General features: G+C 40.3%; 1 protein-coding gene across 1 annotated transcript in view; it reads left to right on the forward strand.

Moving 5' to 3' along the window:
- Positions 1-18,424, forward strand: part of AMN1 (antagonist of mitotic exit network 1 homolog) — a 34,022-nt gene extending 15,598 nt beyond the window's left edge. The window contains exons 3-7 of the mRNA XM_008140532.3: positions 6,421-6,565; positions 8,329-8,546; positions 8,856-8,912; positions 13,634-13,745; positions 18,103-18,424. Coding sequence (XP_008138754.1) covers positions 6,421-6,565; positions 8,329-8,546; positions 8,856-8,912; positions 13,634-13,745; positions 18,103-18,176 — 606 coding nt within the window. The 3' untranslated portion in view covers positions 18,177-18,424. The remainder of the gene's footprint in view (positions 1-6,420; positions 6,566-8,328; positions 8,547-8,855; positions 8,913-13,633; positions 13,746-18,102) is intronic.
- Positions 18,425-20,582: the final 2,158 nt, after the last annotated feature.

The following is a 20,582-nucleotide window of genomic DNA, read 5'->3' on the forward strand; positions in this document are numbered from 1 at the left end:
GCAGAGGTAGTACTACAAAACCAGGGCCCTAGATGTCTTAGCCACCCCACAAGGTGGTACTTGTGGGCTATTTGGAGAAGAATGTTGTTTCTGTGTCAGCAAATCAGGTGAAGTGATACAACAGCTTGAGGTTCTGAAAAAATATGTAAAATCCTAAAATAGGCAGAACATTATCCTATAAACTGAGATTAGACAGACTTATCTAGCTAGCCTGCAGGAATAGGAGCCTGGATTTGTTCTATATTTCAGGCCTTGACCATATTGGTTTTTGTGATTATACTGTTCACTACCTTTTTGGGTGCCTTGAACAATGACTAACAGCCACTACCAGAATAATAGTAGCCCAATGCCCAGAGATGTTACAACGAATAAACCCTGACCAAGACCACCTCTACAAAGAACTTTTAATCTGAAGAATATGTGACTTAGCTCAGTTTCCAATTAGCCTCCTTGTTGCTCAAATGTGGCCATAAACTCTCCTATTGTACACTCAGGAAACTACTTTTTCTCCTACATGGGACATGACATACTGGGAATGAGCCTTCCTGGTAGACGGGATCCATGTTGCTTTTTCAGTGATGGACCAGGGATGCTTCCTAATGATTGATCATTGATACTTTATAAGGAAAAATCTCGATCTAAAGGGGGAACTGTGAAAGAAAAACAGCAAAATGGAGTTGATATTGTCAAGAGAGCCATCTAAAGGTCTCCAAGAAGCTGAGCTAACACCCCACACACACGTGAAAAGGAACTTTTGAACTGGGCTGAACCACAAATGGAACTGGCTCTGCATCACTGAACTCTCTATTAAGAAATAAAATTTTCACCTAGCAATAGACAAGGCAACAATCATGTATACGGTAGATGGCATAGTGTAGGTCTGCTTAACAGCACCAATCACAACTCTATTAAAACAACTGTGTCACCCCTTTGGCAGTGCCACTCTTTCTGTCTTCATAAATTCTCTCTTTTCCCCTCAGAACACAGTTGAATTTCTACCCTAATTTGTAGTATCAGAATTGCAATTCCTAAGGACCCCAAATAAAACTTTTTTGCTTTGCAGTTCTTGGTCAAATCACTAAAGTTAGAAACCAAGAAGAAAAAGATCTATGTATTTGATTACATCAAAATATGATCTTCTTTATTACAAAAAGGAAAAAAAAAAAAGCAAAGTCACATAACTAGGAAAAATATTTGCAATATGTATGAAATTCTATTATTTTTTTAACATAAAGAATTCCCACAAACCAATAAGAAAAATCAAAACAAATACTAAAATAGAAGAATCATAAAATACTCAAAGGAAAGAAATATAAATCACTAATAGCAAGTAAAAGGATATTTAAACTCATTAGAAATAAAAGTCGCAGTTTGTCTTTCAGTTTGGCAGAAACTTAAAATAGTAATACCCAGTGTTGGCAATAGTGTGGGGAACTGTCACTTTTATCTTCTGCTGATGAGAGTGGAAATGATAAAAGCCTTTTAGGAGGACAGTTTAGCACTATCAAAAGTCCTAAAATTTTGCTTACCATTGACGCAACAATTTTACTTCTGGTAAATCTGAGATATAATTAATATATAATGTCGTGTAAATTTAAAGTGTGAAACACGTGCTGATTTGATACACTTATTTATTGCAAAATGAGTTCCACAATAGGGTTAGTTAGTATCTCCATCACCTCACATAATTAACATTTGCCTCTGGTATTAATCTCAAGGAAGTAATAATTAGGAAAGCATACGAGTATGCTCATCATAACCTAAAAAGTCAACAGTTATATACAGCACTAGAGGCCTGGTGCACAAAATTCATGCACAGGAAGGGGGGGTCCCCTCAGCTCGGCCTGCACTCTCTCCAATCTGGGACCCCTCAGGACCTCTGGCTCCTAACCGCTCACCTGCCTGCCGGCCTGATCCCCCTAACTGCTCTCCCCTGCCGGTCCCTGCCTGCCTGATCGCCTTTAACCTCCTCTGCCTTGGCCCCACCAACATGGCTTTGTCCGGAAGGACATCCAGAAGGTCGTCCGGAAGATGTTCAGTCTAATTAGCATATTACCCTTTTATTAGTATAGATTCCACCTTGTCCTAAAAATGCAGATTGTTCCCAGGTTTTCCTATCATGGAAGGGGAGCCCGCAGTAGCATCCTGGGTTCTGACCAGGGCTTATGCACTTGTGCTTTATCTCAGCAGATGCAATTCCTAGAAGAAGACTCTTGGATGTATCTTGAACATTTCTATCGAATTTGCCAAATCATCCTCCAAAAATGTTGAACCACTTTAATTCACTTGACTTTTAGATTCACTTGTTGATAGATATGTATTTGTTGTTCATAATTTTTATCTTTCTTCTTCTTTTTCCTCTTTTTAAGGAATACCTTTCAGCATTTCATATAATGCTGGTTTGGTGGTGATGAACTCCTTTAGCTTTTTCTTATCTGTGAAGGTCTTTATCTGCCCTTCAATTCTGAATGATAACTTTGTTGGGTAGAGTAGTCTTGGTTGTAGGTTCCTGCTATTCATCACTTTGAATACTTCTTGCCACTCCCGTCTGGCCTGCATGGTTTCTGTTGAGAAATTAGCTGATAATCGTATGGGAGCTCCCTTGTAGGTAACTAACTGTTTTTCTCTTGCTGCTTGTAAGATTCTCTCTTTGTCTTTTGCTCTTGGCATTTTAATTATGATGTGTCTTGGTGTGGTCCTCTTTGGATTCCTTTTGTTTGGGGTTCTGTGCGCTTCCTGGACTTGTAAGTCTATTTCTTTCATCAGGTGGGGGAAGTTTTCGTTCTTATTTCTTCAAATAGGTTTTCAGCATCTTGCTCTCTCTCTTCTTCTGGTACCCCCATAATTCTGATGTTGGTTCGCTTGAAGTTGTCCCAGAGGCTTCTTACACTATCTTCAGCTTTCTGAATTCTTTTCTCTTCATGCTTCTCTGGAGGAGTGTCCTTGGCCTCTTTGTATTCCAAATCTTTGAGTTGATTCTTGCAATCCTCTAGTCTGCTTTTGGGTCTCTGTATAATATTTTTTATCTCAGTCAGTGTATGTTTAATTTCTAGTTGGTCCTCATGGAATTTATCGGCCTTTTCCATGAAATTCTTGAAAAACCTTATAACCGTAGTTTTGAACTCTATGTCCAATCGCTTGTTTTCCTCCATTTCTTTGGTTTGTGATCTGTTTCCTTGCCTTCTCATATTCTCTGCTTCCCTGAGTTGGTAGGGTAGTTTTGTGTACTAGGTGTCCTATTGGTTCAACGGGTCAGCCTCCCAGTTACTTGAGGTGGACACTCTTGGTGTACCCTTGTGTACTGTGTGTCCCCCAGCAGGAGCTACAGCAAGGGCTAGTTTTCTCCTCCTTTGCTTGGGCGGTTTTGGAGCAGTCTGACTGGAGCTGCAGTTGGTTAAGCTGCCACAGAACAGACCATTTATATGTAAAAGCCGCTGTGTGGAGCCTGGGCGGGTTTGTAGAATGTGCGGGGCGGGGCCTCAGGGCGGGGCCTCAGGGCTGGGCGGGGTCTCAGGGCGTCACTAGGCTGGGGCGTGGCCAAGTGACGATGGCTGCCGTCAGCCGTCTCTGCCTTTCCCGTTTCCAAGTCCCTGTGCCCTACGGTCCAGCGCAGTAAACAATGATTGCTGGGCGCACCACCGCAAAAAAGTCACTCTCACTTTCCGACCCGATGGCCGAGAGTCCAGCTTCTCCCCGTAGGTGTCTGGGTCCCCCGAGTGTCCCCAGAAACTGGATTTCAGAGTGATCGGGAGCTTGTCTCCCTGCGGGTTGAAGAAAAGCCGCGCACCCAGCCGCCCGCCGCCGGCCCGATTCGCGTGCCTCCTTACCTCAGCTTTTCAGCGATTGTGCTCCTTTCTGTTCTTAGTTGTCAGTCTTCCACTCAGCCAGCTTTCCCGTGGTTCTGGGTGGTAGACGTTTTTGTCTTTTAGTTGTGTTTTTGAAATTGTTGTGTGAGGCAGCAGATTAGTTGTTTAACTATGCCGCCATCTTGGTTCCTCCCTTCTTGATTTTTAATGTTGAACCACTTTAAACTCCCACCAGCAACCATGCGTGTGCCCTCCGTCCCACTTTGATGCCAATATCATTGATTTCTCCCTAGAAGCTTCCCTCCCATCAGCCAGGACTGCTTGGAACTTGAACCAACCTCATTGTTCAGCTGGGGACTTGAGTTCCCGAGATAGAATTATGAAGGAGGAAAAATAGTTTTCCTCTACCTTTCTGAGTTCTTGGTGGGGGCTCTTGTAATGAACAACAGATCACCAAGAGAAAAACAAAAGTTCATTAACATGTGTACCTCATGTATATGTGGGAGATCCCAGGGAAAAATGAGTAACTCCCCAAGGTGGCTTAGAATGCAGATTTAAATACCTTCTTCCTAGGGAAAGGGGACGGGAGATGTAGGCCTCTTAGAGGAGAGTAAATGATTTTTTGGAAAGATGAAGGGGGCGGGGTGGAATAGTTTGTAACAAAGTTTGGGTGTGATGTCAACTTCTATTCTCCTGTCCTGTGACAGGAGTCAGTCTTCTCTGTCTGATGACACTTCTCCCGTCAAGGGGACCTATGACATTTAAGCTCCTTTTGGGGGGTCCAATTTTAGGCAGATCAGGAGACTTCAGTGAAAGCCTCTGCATGCATTTGCTGTTTTTCAAGCATCTACAGCTCAAGATTATCAATATAACAACACAGCATATGTTGGGGTGGCATGTTTTCTGACCTTCAGAATAAACCCAACAAAAGCTTGCTTCCTGTCTTAGATGATTTGCCACAGTAGCATTATTCCCTGGAGGCGGTATTCTGACCAGACCTTCCTGGGAGTGGTCATAACATACCCTGTGCTTGTAGAAAGGTGTGGGCCATGTCACTAAATAAACCAGGGTCAGTTTTCTCATCTTGTGGAAAGGGAGATAAAGTTATGATAGTTTATCTCCCTTTCCACAGGTTTCTTGTGGGTTTGTGTCTCTGATCCGGCCCCCAGCAACCCCAGCGCCGCCATGGCAGGGCTTGGGGCTGCTGGGTGCTGGCCTCCCTGTGTGTTTTTGTCTCAGATCCGGCCCCCAGCAGCCCCAGCACAGCCCCACACTGGGCCTGCGGGTTTGTGTCTCCGATCTGGCCCCCAGCAGCCCCAGCATCGCCTGGCCACTATGGGCATCACCATCTTTGTTGGGTTAATTTGCATACTCACTCCTGATTGGCTGGTAGCATAGCGGAGTGATGGTCAATTTGCATGTTTCTCTTTTATTAATGTAGATATATAAACAAAGTAACTTTATTGCTTCCTAAATCAGCCTAAATGTACAACTTAGCGTTTTGCCATATAAGATGCATTTAATGAGCTATGGAATAGTATGCAACCATAATTATTTTTGTAAAAAGTGCTCATAAGTATATATGATCTGATCTCATTTTTCCTCAAAGGCTTTTTTTTTTTTACTCAAAAAACATGAAAACTACTCTTATGTTTTTCTTTGGGTATTGGTACTATGGGTAACTTTAGTTGTAGTGGTTAGAAACATGGTCTTTGGAATTAGGAAGAACTGGTTTCCAAACCTAGCTCTGCTCCTTTTGTGGTTGTGTAGTTTGTGTTGCTGTTTAAGCTCTGGATGCCTCAATTCCCTCGTTAATAAAAGGGCAGTGACCAGTCTCTTAAGGGTGTATGTATATGTGCGTGTGTGAGAGAGAGAACAAGAGACAGAATATTAAGTGACAATGTATACAGCACACTTAGTACCCTTCCTGATAAGAGTCCAATAAATAGAAATACTTATTCTTATCATTTGTATAATTTTTCTAAATTGTCTGAATGTTTCACAATAATAACACATTACTTTTATATTCAGAAAAGTAAAGCCATTTCTATTTTGGAAAAAAGTAAAGGAAAATATTTCCGGAGAGAGAGCTCAGAATGCTTTGAAATGAATCTGCTATTTGTTGCCCTCACGTGAATATTCAGTAATACTGGGTATGTTTGTACTAGGTCCCAAAAATAAGAATGAAGGAGGTAAATGTTCCAGATAAGCAGTATTAGTACTCTATAAGTATTTGGTAAGTGAGAGACGCATAGCTAGAATGTCTAATAACAGGCTGGAACTACTGGAAGAGAATAAGCATCTCCACCATGCAGATTCTGCTTCTCAGGTCGAGTGGGACTTTGTACCCACCCCTGTATTCTCAGCAGTTCTTTTTGTTCCTATGAAGACATTAGAAGCACTAGAAGGTGCGCCTCCAGTGGGAGCTAGGCTTGGTTTTTTTGTTGTTGTTTTTTTCCTGCTTTATGTATCTATCTTCACACAGACATGGTCTATATTCCTTGCTGAATTTTCCATCCTCCAGTTGTCTGTTATGACCCCCAAAACACTGAATATGGAATAGACGTTTATATTTGTAGGAAAAATGTTTTTCAAAATCATGTATTTGTTCCAGATTTTACATCCTGAAGTCCAGACTCTAGATCTACAGAGCTGTGATATTTCAGATACTGCTCTGCTGCACCTGGGTAACTGCAGAAAACTGAAGAAATTAAATTTAAATTCCTCAAAAGAAAACAGAGTTTCTATAACTACAGAAGGTATGTTTATTAACATTGAATGAATTGGCAGATTAATATTCACCATCTGGTATAATTTAGGAACAAAAAAAGGGGGAAATATGTCAAAAGAAAGTATGAATATGTCAAAGAAATAGAAACTATGTTTATCAACAAAAATATTCAAACTAAGATAAAGAATCCAAATTAGAATTCTTGCTTATAAGCAGTGCTGAAAGATAAGAAACACACTGGGCAAGTCACTATTAAAATAAACATGGGTGGATACCTCTATATTTTAAATATTTTGCCTGATACAGTGGAAGAAGAAATGACCAGTTCATACTTTAAGGCTTTTTGGATGCAATATTACAACAGAAAATTAAGTTATCATCAGTTTAAACTTACCAGGCAACTCTCCTATTAGTCTGTACAATGCATAGCTTTTAACTATAGCCAGACAACTGCATTTTTCAGTGTCATTATTACATGAATTAGTGGATTTTTTAGAGAGATGAATTAGTGGACTTTTATAATTTTTTTTCAAAATAGGATTTTTTACCTTTTCCTTTCCTATAAGAAAGAGGGACTTGGCTAAGTTTCTGGAAAATTTTGTGGGTTGATTATTTTGTTGACTATATTTTGCAATCATCTCAGTTAGCAAGTTAGGATTATAAAAATATTGCAAAGAAGCTGAAACCGGTTTGGCTCAGTGGATAGAGCATCGGCCTGCGGACTGAAAGGTCCCAGGTTCGATTCCCGTCAAGGGCATGTACCTTGGTTGCGGGCACATCCCCAGTAGCGGGTGTGCAAAAGGCAGCTGATCAATGTTTCTAACTCTCTTCCTCTCTGTAAAAAATCAATAAAATATATTTTTTAAAAAAATCAAGAACCCATTGCTAAGGTGGGGGTGGGGGGTGGGGGGAGGCGAGGAGGAACCAGGAAGATGGAAAGCAAAAATGGAAGACTCTCCCCCACCACTCACGTTAAAAAAAAAAAAAAAAATTGCAAAGAAGCGTAAGTTTTTAAATGTTTATACAAATTATGACTCATTAAAAAGAACTTTTATTCTGTACAATGATGAATAAAAGAAAAGTTCTTTCTTAAGATATGAAAACAATAAAAATGACCTATACATACATTTACCATCTTCTATTTTGTGTATTTAGCCCATAAAGTTATCTTTTCACAGTGGAATGAAGGGCACAGGATCCTGAAGTACTCTTTTATTTATGTGGCACATTATCATGTACCAGTCTCCAGTGTGCATTTGCATCAGTTTAATTAGTAAGATTGGTCCATGCTAACAGAGAAGGAGCATGGTGGTAGAAAAGGGCAGAGTCAAAGAGGGGAGAGGGAATGCATAGACAGGTATGATTCCTAAGGATAAGCATGGAAACATTACTTAAGACATTGGGCAATTTAACTTTGATTTTTCTTCAGAGGCCACAAGAAAATTGACTTTATTACTTTAAAACTTTTGTTTTAACAAAAAGAAGAATCATGTACTACTTAATTACTTAATATGGTTCTGAATAGCTTGGATATATCCTAAAAGCTGACCATTAATGGCAGATATTCTGAAGAATATACTACAGGCTGTGTAAGAATTCCTGAAACAGTCCAAAGACTTAAATAATGGCAGCGTCACTGATAAATAAGTATATCCTCACAGATGAACTATTTTGAAAGGGCTGTCATACAAGTAGATATATCAGTACTAGTGATCAGTTAAATGAAAATCAGTCATATTTCTCATCTATATACATTTATAGCTCATTGATACATAATTGTGTTTTCCCCAGGAATAAAAGCTGTGGCTTCATCTTGTGCATACCTGCATGAAGCTTCTTTGAAAAGATGCTGCAGTCTCACTGATGAAGGAGTCCTTGCTCTTGCGCGCAATTGCCGGCTGCTAAAGGTCATTGATTTAGGTGGCTGCTTAGGTATTACTGATGTGTCCTTACGTGCACTAGGAGAAAACTGCTTTTTTCTGCAGTCTGTCGATTTTTCAGCTACGCAGGTAAATGAAATATAGACTTGAAATATAGAGGTTGCATGTGTTTTCCCAATGTATTTTCAGTGACTCATTAGAAGAACATAATAACTTTTATTGAAATTGTTGACTACTTCATGCTTTGGTGGTTAAATAATTGCAGTATAATTTGGCACATTCTGCTCGGTTATTTTAAGTAAGGGTGGAGGGTATATGTAGCTAAAACACATATTTGCTGAATGGGAGGCAATAAAGTTATATCTAAAAGATTAACAATTTTTAGAAAATTTTACTTTGTCCCATTTATGTGCTGTGTTGCTTTTTCCCTTTGCTTAGGTATCTGACAATGGTGTGGTTGCGCTTGTTAGTGGACCTTGTGCCAAGAAATTAGAGGTAACGTAAAAATATCTATAAAGATGATGCTAATAAACTTCTTATATCCTCAGAAATTATTTTTTAAACCTAGCAGATGACCATTATCAATTAGGTATTTCCATAAATTTTTGGGGTCTCCAACTCTTTCTTCCCAGAGTAAAGAAAAATTGGTAAAGTAGGAGATAAAGTGTATTTTAAAATAAAAACCTATTGCCCTGGCCAGTGTGGTTCATTTGGTTAGGCGTTGTCCCATGCACCAAAAGGTTGCTGGTTCGATTCCCAGTCAGGGAGCATGCCCAGGTTGTGGGTTGAATATCTAGTAGGGGACATGCAGGAGGCAACCGCCAATGCATATTACGCTCTCACATTGATGTTTCTCTATCTCCCTCCCTCTCCCTTCCTCTCTAAAAAATCTTTAAAAAAAGCAAACAAACACCCATTTTACTTCTAATGAAACATCTTACTTTCCAGAAGTTTTAGCTTCTAACATATTTAAGGATAGTCTTATTTTAGATGAAGACTGAAAATTTATCAATATAAACTAATAGTCTTTAGAATTTTCATATCTGACTATTAATTCTACCAGAACTACTTATTCTCTTGCCTTCATATTTTTCTGGATCTTTGAAGGGATCCATAAAGGACACCACTATGGCATAAAATTATTTTTAGCTGAAGATTTTTGAGAACCAACCAATACAAAAAAAGAAAAAAGAAAAGCTTTGAACTACCACCCTCCTCCCATCTGCCTGAAAGCAGAGCTTCTAAAAGGATTCACTTGCCATCAAACCCCCTTCAAGGAAGGCTTCCCTACTGCTGAGGTCACTCCTATCACTGGAGAAATCATATGAGAAATTGCATAAACAAAAACTGTCACAAGACTATCATACTTCTTGTTTTTCTCAAAGTGTCCTTTCTCCCCCCACCCCTGCCCTTCCCTTATTAAGATGGTATATAAACTCTAAATTCTAGCCTTTTCTTTTCTTTTTTTTTTGAGCCACTTTGTCTGTAAATATGAGCATGCATCTGAATAAACTTTGTCTTTTTTCTCTCTTGCTAATCTGTGTTTTGTCAGTTTAATTTTCAGGCCTCCAAAAATAGAATGTGTAACAGGAACAAAGAAAAGGTTTCCCCTCCCCAGTAACCACATTGTACAGCCATTTAAAAAGATCTTGGATTAGTGTTCAGTCTTTGGATTCAATAACCTGTTTCTAAATATATTTAGAAGCCTTTTGTCCTAGGATTTGGGGTTCTTCTTTCCCAGGTTATAGTTTTTTTAAGTTTTTATTTTTAATTTTTATTGATTTTAGAGAGGAGAGGGAGAGAAAGATAGAAACATCAATGATGAGAGAGAATCATCAGTTGACTGCCTCTTGTTCACTCCTTACTGGGGATAGAGCCCGCAACCAAGGTATGTGCCCTGTCCAGGAATCGAACTGTGACCTCCTGGTTCATAGGTCAATGCTCAACCACTGAAGCACACTGGCTGGGTGCCTTCAGCTCTTTTAAAAAAATTCTATGTTATATCTAAATTTCCTCCCTCATTTATTCCTGCTTTCTTCCTTCAGAGGTAACCAGTATTCTGAAGATCCCTGTGTATCTTTCCTTGTATATTTGGGTACTTTATCTTTCTCTCTCTGTAATATTGTTTTAAAATTTTACATGGTAGTTTCATAATGTATGTGCTCTTTTAACAGTTTGCTTTTGTATTCAAATTTATTTTTTAAAGTTTTCATGTTTTATTGAGTTATAAGTTACATACAATAAAATTCACCCATTTTAAGTATACAGTTTGATGAATTTTGGTAATTGTTATACATTCCTGTAACCATAATTAAGATTATAATATTTTTGCCCTAGCTGGTTTGGCTCAGTGGATAGAGCGTCATCCTGTGGACTGAAGGGTCCCAGGTTTGATTCTGGTCAGGGGCATGCTCAGGTTGTGGGCCCAATCAGCAGTAGGGGGCATGCAGGAGGCAGCCGATGAATGATTCTCTCTCAGCATTGATGTTTCTGTCTCTCTCTCCTTCTCCCTTCCTCTCTGAAAGCAATCCTATATAATAAAAGCCTAATATGCTAAGTGTCCAGTCAACCAGTCAGCTGTTCAACCAAAGTGTAATATGCTAATGATATGCTAAGGCCGCTCAAATGCTCACTATGACATGCACTGACCACCAGGGGGCAGACAGTCGACTGGTCGACCAGTTGCTATGACGTGCATTGGCCACCAGGGGGTAGACGCTCTAACCAGTAGGTTAGCTTGCTGCTGGGGTCCAGCCAACTGGGACTGAGCAAGACTGGACAGACACGCTCTGGAGCCCTCCTGCGGTCCCTCCCTGGCTGGCCAACTTCCCGTGTCCCTCCCAAGCCCCTATCGTGCACCAGTGGGGTCCCTTGGCCTGGCCTGCACCTTGTCACAATCTGGGACCCCTCGGGGGATATCAGAGAGCCGGTTTTGGCCCAATCTGGCAGTCCAGGCAGAGGGACCCTGCTGATGCACAAATTCATGCACTGGGCCCTCTAGTAAAAATATATTTTAAAAAAAGATTAGAACATTTGCATCACCCTGTAGTCAGCCCCCTGCCATAGCCCTTCCCCCAAACAACCACTGATTTACTTTGTCGTTATAGTTTTACCTTTTCTAGAATTTTATATAAATGTAATCAAGAAGTATATAGTCTTTTAGGTTTTTTACTCTCTTCTTTTGCTTCTTTCACTTAGCATAATGATTTTGAGATTCACCCATGTTATTGATTGCATTAATATTTCATTCCTTTTATTTTTTTTGCTAAGTAGTATTCTGTGTCTGGATAAGACACAATTTGTTTTTACATTGACCATTTGGTGGACATTCGGTTTGTTTCAATTTGCACTATTATAAATACTGCTGTGGACATTTGCATACAAGTCTTTTTTAAAAAAAATAAATCTTTATTGTTCAGATTATTACAGGTGTTCCTCTTTTTTCCCCCCATAGCTCCCCTCCACCCAGTTCCCACCCCACCCTCTACCCTTACCCCCCCACTGTCCTCATCCATAGGTGTACGGTTTTTGTCCAGTCTCTTCCTGCACCCCCCACATCCCTTTCCCCCCGAGAATTGTCAGTCCACTTCCTTTCTATGCCCCTGATTCTATTATATTCACCAGTTTATTCTGTTCATCAGATTTTTTTATTCCCTTGATTTTTAGATTCACTTGTTGATAGATACGTATTTGTTGTGCATAATTTTTATCTTTACCTTTTTCTTCTTCTCCTTTTTCTTCTTCTCCTTCTTCTTCTTCTTCTTCTTCTTCTTCTTCTTCTTCTTCTTCTTCTTCTTCTTCTTCTTCTTCTTCTAGAATACCTTTTTCATATCCTCGAGGGTCTCACTAAATTTATCGGCGGTTTCTAGAAAATTCTTGAAAAACCTTATAACCGTGGTTTTGAACTCTGTATCCTCCATTTCTTTCATCTGTGACCTGGCCAGGCCCAGGCCTCCACTTAAGGCTACAAAGTTTCAATTATAGAAGGTGAATTAACCCCAACAGAAATGGCTGCTGGCCACGGAGCAAGCAGGAGGCTTGGCTCCACTCCAGGCTACAAAGTTTCAATTGTAGAAGGAAAATAAATTTCAGATACCAGGGCCTCCTCTTGGGTCGCCAGGGGGCGTGGCTGGCCTGCAAACCACCACAGGCCCCTTGCTCAGGCCGCCCCACGCCCCAAGGGAACCCCACCCTGATCCGGGACACCCTTCAAGGCAAACCAGCTGACCCCCACCCCTGTACCCGGCCTCTATCCTATGTAATAAAAGAGTAATATGCAGATTGACCATCACTCCAACACACAATATGGATGCCCCCATGTGGTCAAAGATCCTGCCCCTATGTGGACACAAGATAGCCACCACAAGATGGCCAGCAGGGGAGGGCAGTTGGGAGGCACCAGGCCTGCAAGGGAGGGCAGTTGAGAGGGACCCAGGCCTGCAAGGGAGGGAAGTTGGAGGCGATCAACCCTGCAGGGGAGGGCAGTTAGGGATGACCAGGTTGGCAGAGGAGGGAAGTTGGGGCAAACAGGCTGGCAGGGGAGCAGTTAGGCATCAATCAGGCTGGCAGCGGAGTGGTTAGGGGGTGATCAGGCTGGCAGGCAGAATTGGTTAGGGGCAATCAGGAAGGCAGGCAGGCGAGCAGTTGGGAGCCAGCAGTCCTGGATTGTGAGAGGGATGTCTGACTGCCTGTTTAGGCCCGATCCCACTGGGCAACGGACATCCCTCGAGGGGTCCCAGAATGGAGAGGGTACAGGCTGGGCTGAGGGACACCCCCCCTCTCTGTGCACGAATTTCGTGCAACGGGCCTCTAGTTCTATTATATTAATGAACCACCATTTACTTACCCAGTCACCACTTCTTTACCGTTATAAATAATATTTCAATGGGCATATTTATAAATTGTTTCCTTGTACACATGTACAAGAGTTTCTCTCTATGAAATGAACAACAGCAGTTGGAATTGCTGGGTTCTAGGGTATACTCATCTTTAGCTTTGATAGATATTGCCAAATAGCTTTATAAAATGGTTGGGCATTTAACTTATGAAGCTGCTATACCGTACAAGTTACTGCAGACTTACATTAGTTCTTTCTATAAGACTTTTTCTTACAAGTAGACATTTGGTTCTTTTTGTATCAGATTATGTCCCAAGCTTTTTCTTACTGTTATTATAAACCTATTTTTTTCTTTTGATTACCCTTCATTTTTAAATAGGAAATTCATATGGGACATTGTGTGAATCTGACTGATGAGTCTGTAGAAGCTGTCCTTACTCGCTGTCCTCAGATACATATATTACTGTTCCATGGATGCCCCCTGATAACAGGTTAGTATGATAGACTGCTTGGGCTCAAATCCTGCTTTCATCTTTTAATAACTGTGTGACCTGGAGTAAATTATTTTACCCATTCCGTTATTCCGTGTCCTCATCTGTAACATGGGTATAATGACAGTACCTACCTCAAAAACTTGGTCACGATGATTATCTGACAACACTTTACATGGTGCCTAATATAAGGGCTCAGTAAATGTTAGTCATGGTGGTGGTGGTGGTGATAAGTGTTAATGTTAATTGTGATGAGGATGAGAATGGTGGTAGTGGCCATGATACTAAACAATGCTTTAGACAATAAAAGAATTTATAATATCACATTTATCAAATATGCTAAATGACCTGTTATCTATACTCTCATCAGGCTGTAGCCATTGAGGGAATATATCCAGAATAATTTGTAATGTGATACTTCACTGAAGAAGAACAAAGTAGTCACAACCCATTTGGCTGGTATAAGAGCCATGATACCACCACGCTTCTGAAAACGCAGCACCTCACCTCTTTTGTATTATCCAGACCCATGCTACCCTTCCCTCTGGCCATCACCATACTGTTGTCTGTGTCTATGCGTTATACATATATGTTCTCTGGCTAATCCCTTCACCTTTCATTCATCCCGTCCTGCCCCCTCTGACAGCTGTCAGTCTGTTTCATGTATCCATGCGTTTCTATTTTGTTTGTCAGTTTATTTTGTTCATTAGATTCTATATAGGAGTGAGATCATGAGAGACTTGTCTTTCTTTGACTGACTTATTTCACTTAGCAAAATACTCTCCAGGTCCCTCCATACTGTCTCAAATGGTAAGAGATCCTTCTTTTTTACAGCTGCATAGTACTCCATTGTGTAAATGTACCACAGCTTTTTATTCACTCATCTACTGATGGGGCACCTGGGTTGTTTACAGATCTTGGCTATTGTAAATAACGCTGCTATGAACATTGAGGTACATATATTCTTTCAAATTGGTGTTTTGGGATTCTTAGGATATATTCCCAGAAATGGGATCACTGGGTCAAAAGGCAGTTCTATTTTTAATTTTTTGAGGAAAGTCCATACTGTTTTCCACAGTGGCTGCACTAGGGTCCCCTTTTCTCCACATCCTCACCATCACTATTGTTTGTTGAGTTATAGATGGTTGCCATTCTGGCAGGTGTGATATCTCATTATGGCTTTAATTTGCTTCTCTCTGATGATTGTGACATTGAGCATTTTTTCATATGTCTATTGGCCATCTGTCCTCTTTGGAGGTGTTTATTCAGGTCCTTTGCCCATTTTTTAATTTGGTTGTTTGTTTTCATGGTGTTGAGTATATAAGTTCTTTATATAATTTGGAAATTAACCCCTTATTAGATGTATTATTGGCAAATACATTCTCCCATACAGTGTGTTCCCTTTTCATTTTGTTGATTGTTTCTTTTGCTGTGCAGAAGCTTTTTAGTTTAATGTAATCACATTTATTTACTTTTTCCTTTGTTTTCTTTGCCCTAGGAGACATATTGGCAAAAATATTACTATGAGAGATGTGTAAGATTTCACTGCCTATGTTTTCTGCTAGGGTTTTTATGGTTTCTTATTTTTAAATATTTAATCCATTTTGAGTTTATTCTTGTGTATGGTGTGAGTTGGTGGACTAATTTCATTTTTTTGCATGTACCTGTCCAATTTTTCCAGCACCATTTATTGAAGAAACTGTCTTTACCCCATTGTATGCTCTTGCCTCCTTTGTCAAACATTAATTGACCATATAGGCATTGGTTGATTTCTGGGCTCCCTGTTCTGTTCCATTGATCTATATACCTGTTCTTATGCCAGTACCAGGCTGCTTTGATTACAATGGCCTTGTAGTATTGCTTGATATCTAGTATTGTGATACTTCCAACTTCGTTCTTCTTTCTAAGGAAAAAGATATAAATATAAATTTTTAGAATATTTGTTCTAGATATGTGAAATACACCATTGGTATTTTAATAGGAATTGCATTGAACTATTGATTGCTTTGGGTAATAGGGATGGTAACCGATTCCAACATTTACCTCCTGAATTACTGTTATATCAATGAGCTAAAGAGGGCCTTTATATATTGGCCCCAAATTGTTTACTTCTTCATAGCTGGCTGCTACTTTTAGCTCAAAAGGCCTCTGGCACCAAACTCAAATTTTTACTCATCCAATTGTTTCAAATATTACCTAAATAAGTAGATTTAAATGTATTCATCTAGAGCTGTCTGCTTTGCATACCCTGAAAAACTGTACTCAACATTTACTACTTATAGATAAGATAAAACCCAGGGCCTCAAGTCACTCTTTTTTTGTTGTTAATCCTCACCTGAGGATATTTTTTAAATTTGATTTAAAAATATATATATATATATTTTTAATTTTATTTTTTCAAAAAAATATTTTTTTTTATTGATTTCAGAGAGGATGGGAGAGGGAGAGATAGGAAGAAACATCAATGATGAGAGAAAATCATTGATCAGCTGCCCCCTGCATATCCCACACGGGATTGAGACCTTAACCTGGGCATGTGCCCTTGACCGGAATCAAACCAATCAAACCCGGGACCTTTCAGTCTGCAGGTCAATGCTCTATCTGCTGAGCCAAACCGGTTAGGGCTTCCATTGATTTTTTAGGAAGAATGAGAGAGAGATAGAGAAAGATCAATGTGAGAGAGTCACAGATTGTTTGCTTCCTGCATGCTCCCCAACCAGGGGCATGCCCTTGACCAGGAATAGAACCTGGGACCCTTCGGTGGGCGGGCTGGTACTCTCACCACTGAGCATGTCATCCAGGGCCCTAAGCCACTCTTGATCTTGGGGCTCTCTAACTCCAGGACTCCTTATCTGCTACTCAGTGACATCATGACACATAAACCCTCTCCTCAGGCCTATGGGAATTCCCTTACCCTACTCTCCTACTCCCTTTTTGAGTAGTGTCCTCCCACATGCATATATACACACACCCCTTTGAAGGGTCTCATGTTGTGAGGGACTTCCTTTGCATGCAACTCTATCAACGTGTGGCTCAAATAAAGCTTATAGTGTCCTACTGCCACCTTGTGGTCACGTATTTTTCCTTGCTTTATCCCCAAATTTCTTGAATTCACTAACTACAGATGACATGGCATGGTGTTCTAGAAGGCACCAGAGGTATAGCATAATACAAAAAATGTTTATATGTCAAAAAAAGTTTCAAAATGCAACACACCACTATAATAAATATTAATTTATCAAAGGTTCTGGAAAATATAGCTAAGAAACATTGTTTTAATCCAAGCATTTCTTAAAATTCTCTTACCACAGAATACTATGTATATTATTTTTCTGATTGCTGACTTCATAGAATAGAAAAATGAAATACTGAAATGGTATCTGCCCATTGTTTTTAATAGTAGTGCCAAGACAAAAACTAAAATCTCAAGATGTAGTGAAATGAGCCCCTCTCCCATATCCTGCCATCTCTCCAGACATTGAATAATTTATCTTTTATGGACCTCAACTTTCCCTTATGTGTAACTGTCAAGTCATACAATTAAGGAATCTGATAAAAATGCAAGAGTTTATACACAGCCCTAGCTGGTTTTGCTCAGTGGATAGAGCATCGGCCTGCGGACTGGTTCGATTCCAGTCAAGGGCATATGCCTGGTTGTGGGCTCGATTGGTTGCCTCTGGTATGTGCCTGGGCCAGGGTCCAAGCCCGGGCTGGGGAGGAGTCTGCAACCAAGGTACAGTTTAGTTGTTCAACTTTGCCGCCATCTTGGTTCCTCCCCCACCATTAATGTATTGTTAATTGTAATTAGCCTTATATATCATCTTATTTAATCCTTTGAATAACCCTGTTGTTACAGATGACCGAAAAAAAACCAAGCCACGCTTAGAGAAAGGGAGTTATATTTTATTAAGTGCAGGGCCAGAGAAAAATGTGTCTTTCAAATTCTGGGCCCCCTCACATGGAGGAAACCTTTTCTATTTATACTTTTCCTAGCTCTTTTGTCTCCCAAATTTGGAATGAGAGTTCTGGGCCTTTTGGGAAAGAAGGCCTAATTGCTGGGAAGGGGCCATGAGACCATATCTCAAGGCCTGGCCTGGTGCCAGCACTGACAACTCTGTCTGGGGCATAGTCCACGGCCTCTCTGGAATGGGAGTAGTCTTATTTTCCTTATTATTTAAGCAAGCAAGAATTTACAGAAGCCAAAATAGCAGGGTTAAAATTTCAAACAGTTTTTATATAAGATGGATGCTTCACTATGAGATATAATAATTATCATCATCCTCAGTTTATACATAAAGACACATGAAATATCTCTGATTACTGTGAATTAATGTATTGTCAATGTTTTCTTTTGTAGATCATTCACGAGAAGTCTTGGAGCAATTAGTAGGCCCAAACAAATTAAAGCAAGTAACATGGACTGCTTATTGATTCTTATCCAAGTTATGCTCTTCATACCGTCAGGAAATGATGGTCTTGGAGATTAGCTTTCCAACATGTAATATGGTTTGTGACTTACCAGACTCTTAAATGCTTTAATAGTGCTATTATTCTGTGTTTGTTTAATAAGTCATTGTCTTAGAATTTTAATCCTAGCATGCCCCTCTGATAGATTTGGGGGTAGGGGGAGAGAGCACTGTGTTTGTTTCTTAAATAACAAAGATTTTAAATTACCTGTTTTCCTTGGAGATTTCCTTTTCCTACCTAAATATTTGAGCTGTTGTAAAAGAAATGTACCAATGTAGATACATTTTAAGTAAAGGTATTTCTTAAATGTATAGTATAACTACCTTTCTAGCTATTTTCTGGCACCTGCCTTCCTGAAGTATTTAAATGCCCATTGGCCATAAGCTAAGCTGAGGCCCTTGCCCAGTCACTTATTTCATTGATTTTTATGGCTGTTTTCTCTGAAAATAGTTCCCAGACCCAATTCCAACATGGGGTGGGGAGATAGAATCAGATTCTATTCTGTTCTGGAGGTAGAAACAGATTCTACAGGTTAAGGGTCCAGTCCTACAAGACTGCCCTCCTTCTGTCCCTGCCCACCCAACACACTTCAGACACCAGTTGCAAGTCCAGATTGTTACTTGTGTGTCTGATCAACTGGCTACAAATTGGAGGCACCAAGGATCTCTTCCTTGAGTTAGATTAGTTTCCTAGAAGGACCACAGAACTCAGGAAAACCTGTTTACTCACTAAATTAACAGTTTGTTATAAAGAATATTAAAGAATAAGAATCAAGATCCTGATGAAGAGATACACAGAGAGGTCACAAAAAAAGGAGCCTTCTCTCCTCACAGAGCTCAGGCCCAGAGTGGTGGCAGGTGGGAGGCTTCTGGAAGCTCACCACACCCCCTCCTTGTGGGTTTTCATGGAGGCCTCATTACATAGGCAGGGTTGATTTAGTCACTGGCCATTTGTGATTGATTCAACCTCTAGTCCCTCTCACCTCCCCAGAAATAGGGGTGGGACTGAAAATTCCAATGTTGTATTCATGGTTGGTTCGGGACAACCAGCCCCCATTCTTAGGTGTTTTTCAAAAGTCACCTTAATTAACATCACATGAATAACAAGACACCCTTTCACCTTTATGGCTCTGGGTTCAGGAACTGAGGACAGGAGACCAAATTTATAATAAAAGATGTTCCATTGCTCTTATAGTTTAGGAAATTCCAAAAGTTGGGGAGCTGTGAGCCAGGAACTATGGATGAAGACCAAATACATTGGAAAAATATATTTTGGTCATCTGAATGAATAAATATATATATTTATTTATAAGATATATATATTACTTATAAGAGATATGTAGGTATCTCCTATAAATCATGATATTACATTTCCCAAATATGTGCTCTCCAGTTATGAATTTTCCTCCTTAAAACTGCATTCAGGAATATGTAAGAATGAGTAAATACAAGCCATCATTTTAGAGGTTGTATCTTGAAGCTCTCTTGGTTTCACATTATAACATAAACAGTATAGGTCTTACTTTTCAAAAGAAAAGTAGTACTCTTCTATAATCACAAAATTCTCTGAAGTATGCTATGCTTACCTACCTCAAATTCAGCATATTCCTTGTGCTGTGAGCCTCTCAGTGGTACTTCTTAAAGATTTCCTACTTTAACTCTGATGAGTAAAAAATAAGGAAAGTAACATCAAAATTACAACTAAACTACAGAACAACCATCATTCAGAACTGCCTAAAAACTGCGCCCAGACTTACTCAGACTCACTCCCTCTGAGCTCCAGCACTGGGGCAGCAGCTCGAAAGACACCAGAGACATAAGGGGGGTCTGGTATCAGGGTGGGAACTTGGGGGGACAGCTTTCTCCCAGACAAAAGTGCTGGCAGAGGCCCTTGTTCCTTGTTCCTTTGATGAACCCTCCCCCAACAGAACCGGCACCATATCTGAGTTTTCTCTGTGTGTGCCCCCCCTCCCCAACCCCGGTTATTCCCTGCAGACCTGCCCCACCCAAACTTCAGGCTCACCCAAGCTGTTTCCAGTGCCTTTTCCATAGGAATGGCCTGTCTTGGTTCATGCTTCAGATTTTCCTAAAATCTCTCAAACAAGCAGCATCTGGCCTCAATGAGTTTCATACCTCTTTTTAAATGGCCTCAGGCCTGATACTAGCAGCAGCTGGCCTTGGTTCACAGGTTGGCCTCACATGGGTAACTCCAAGCCCAGCACAAGTAACTGCCATCTGCAGATCACTTTGTAGCTTATGCCAGGTGGCCCCAGGCAGAACACAGGACTGACCTTGGACTGTACCTCCCTGGAGGCCCCAGTGCCAGCATACAGCTTCAAACCACGTCAAAGCACCACCACACAACCATCTC

This window comes from Eptesicus fuscus, chromosome 7 (genome assembly GCF_027574615.1).
Source record: "Eptesicus fuscus isolate TK198812 chromosome 7, DD_ASM_mEF_20220401, whole genome shotgun sequence".
NCBI classification, from domain to species: domain Eukaryota; kingdom Metazoa; phylum Chordata; class Mammalia; order Chiroptera; family Vespertilionidae; genus Eptesicus; species Eptesicus fuscus.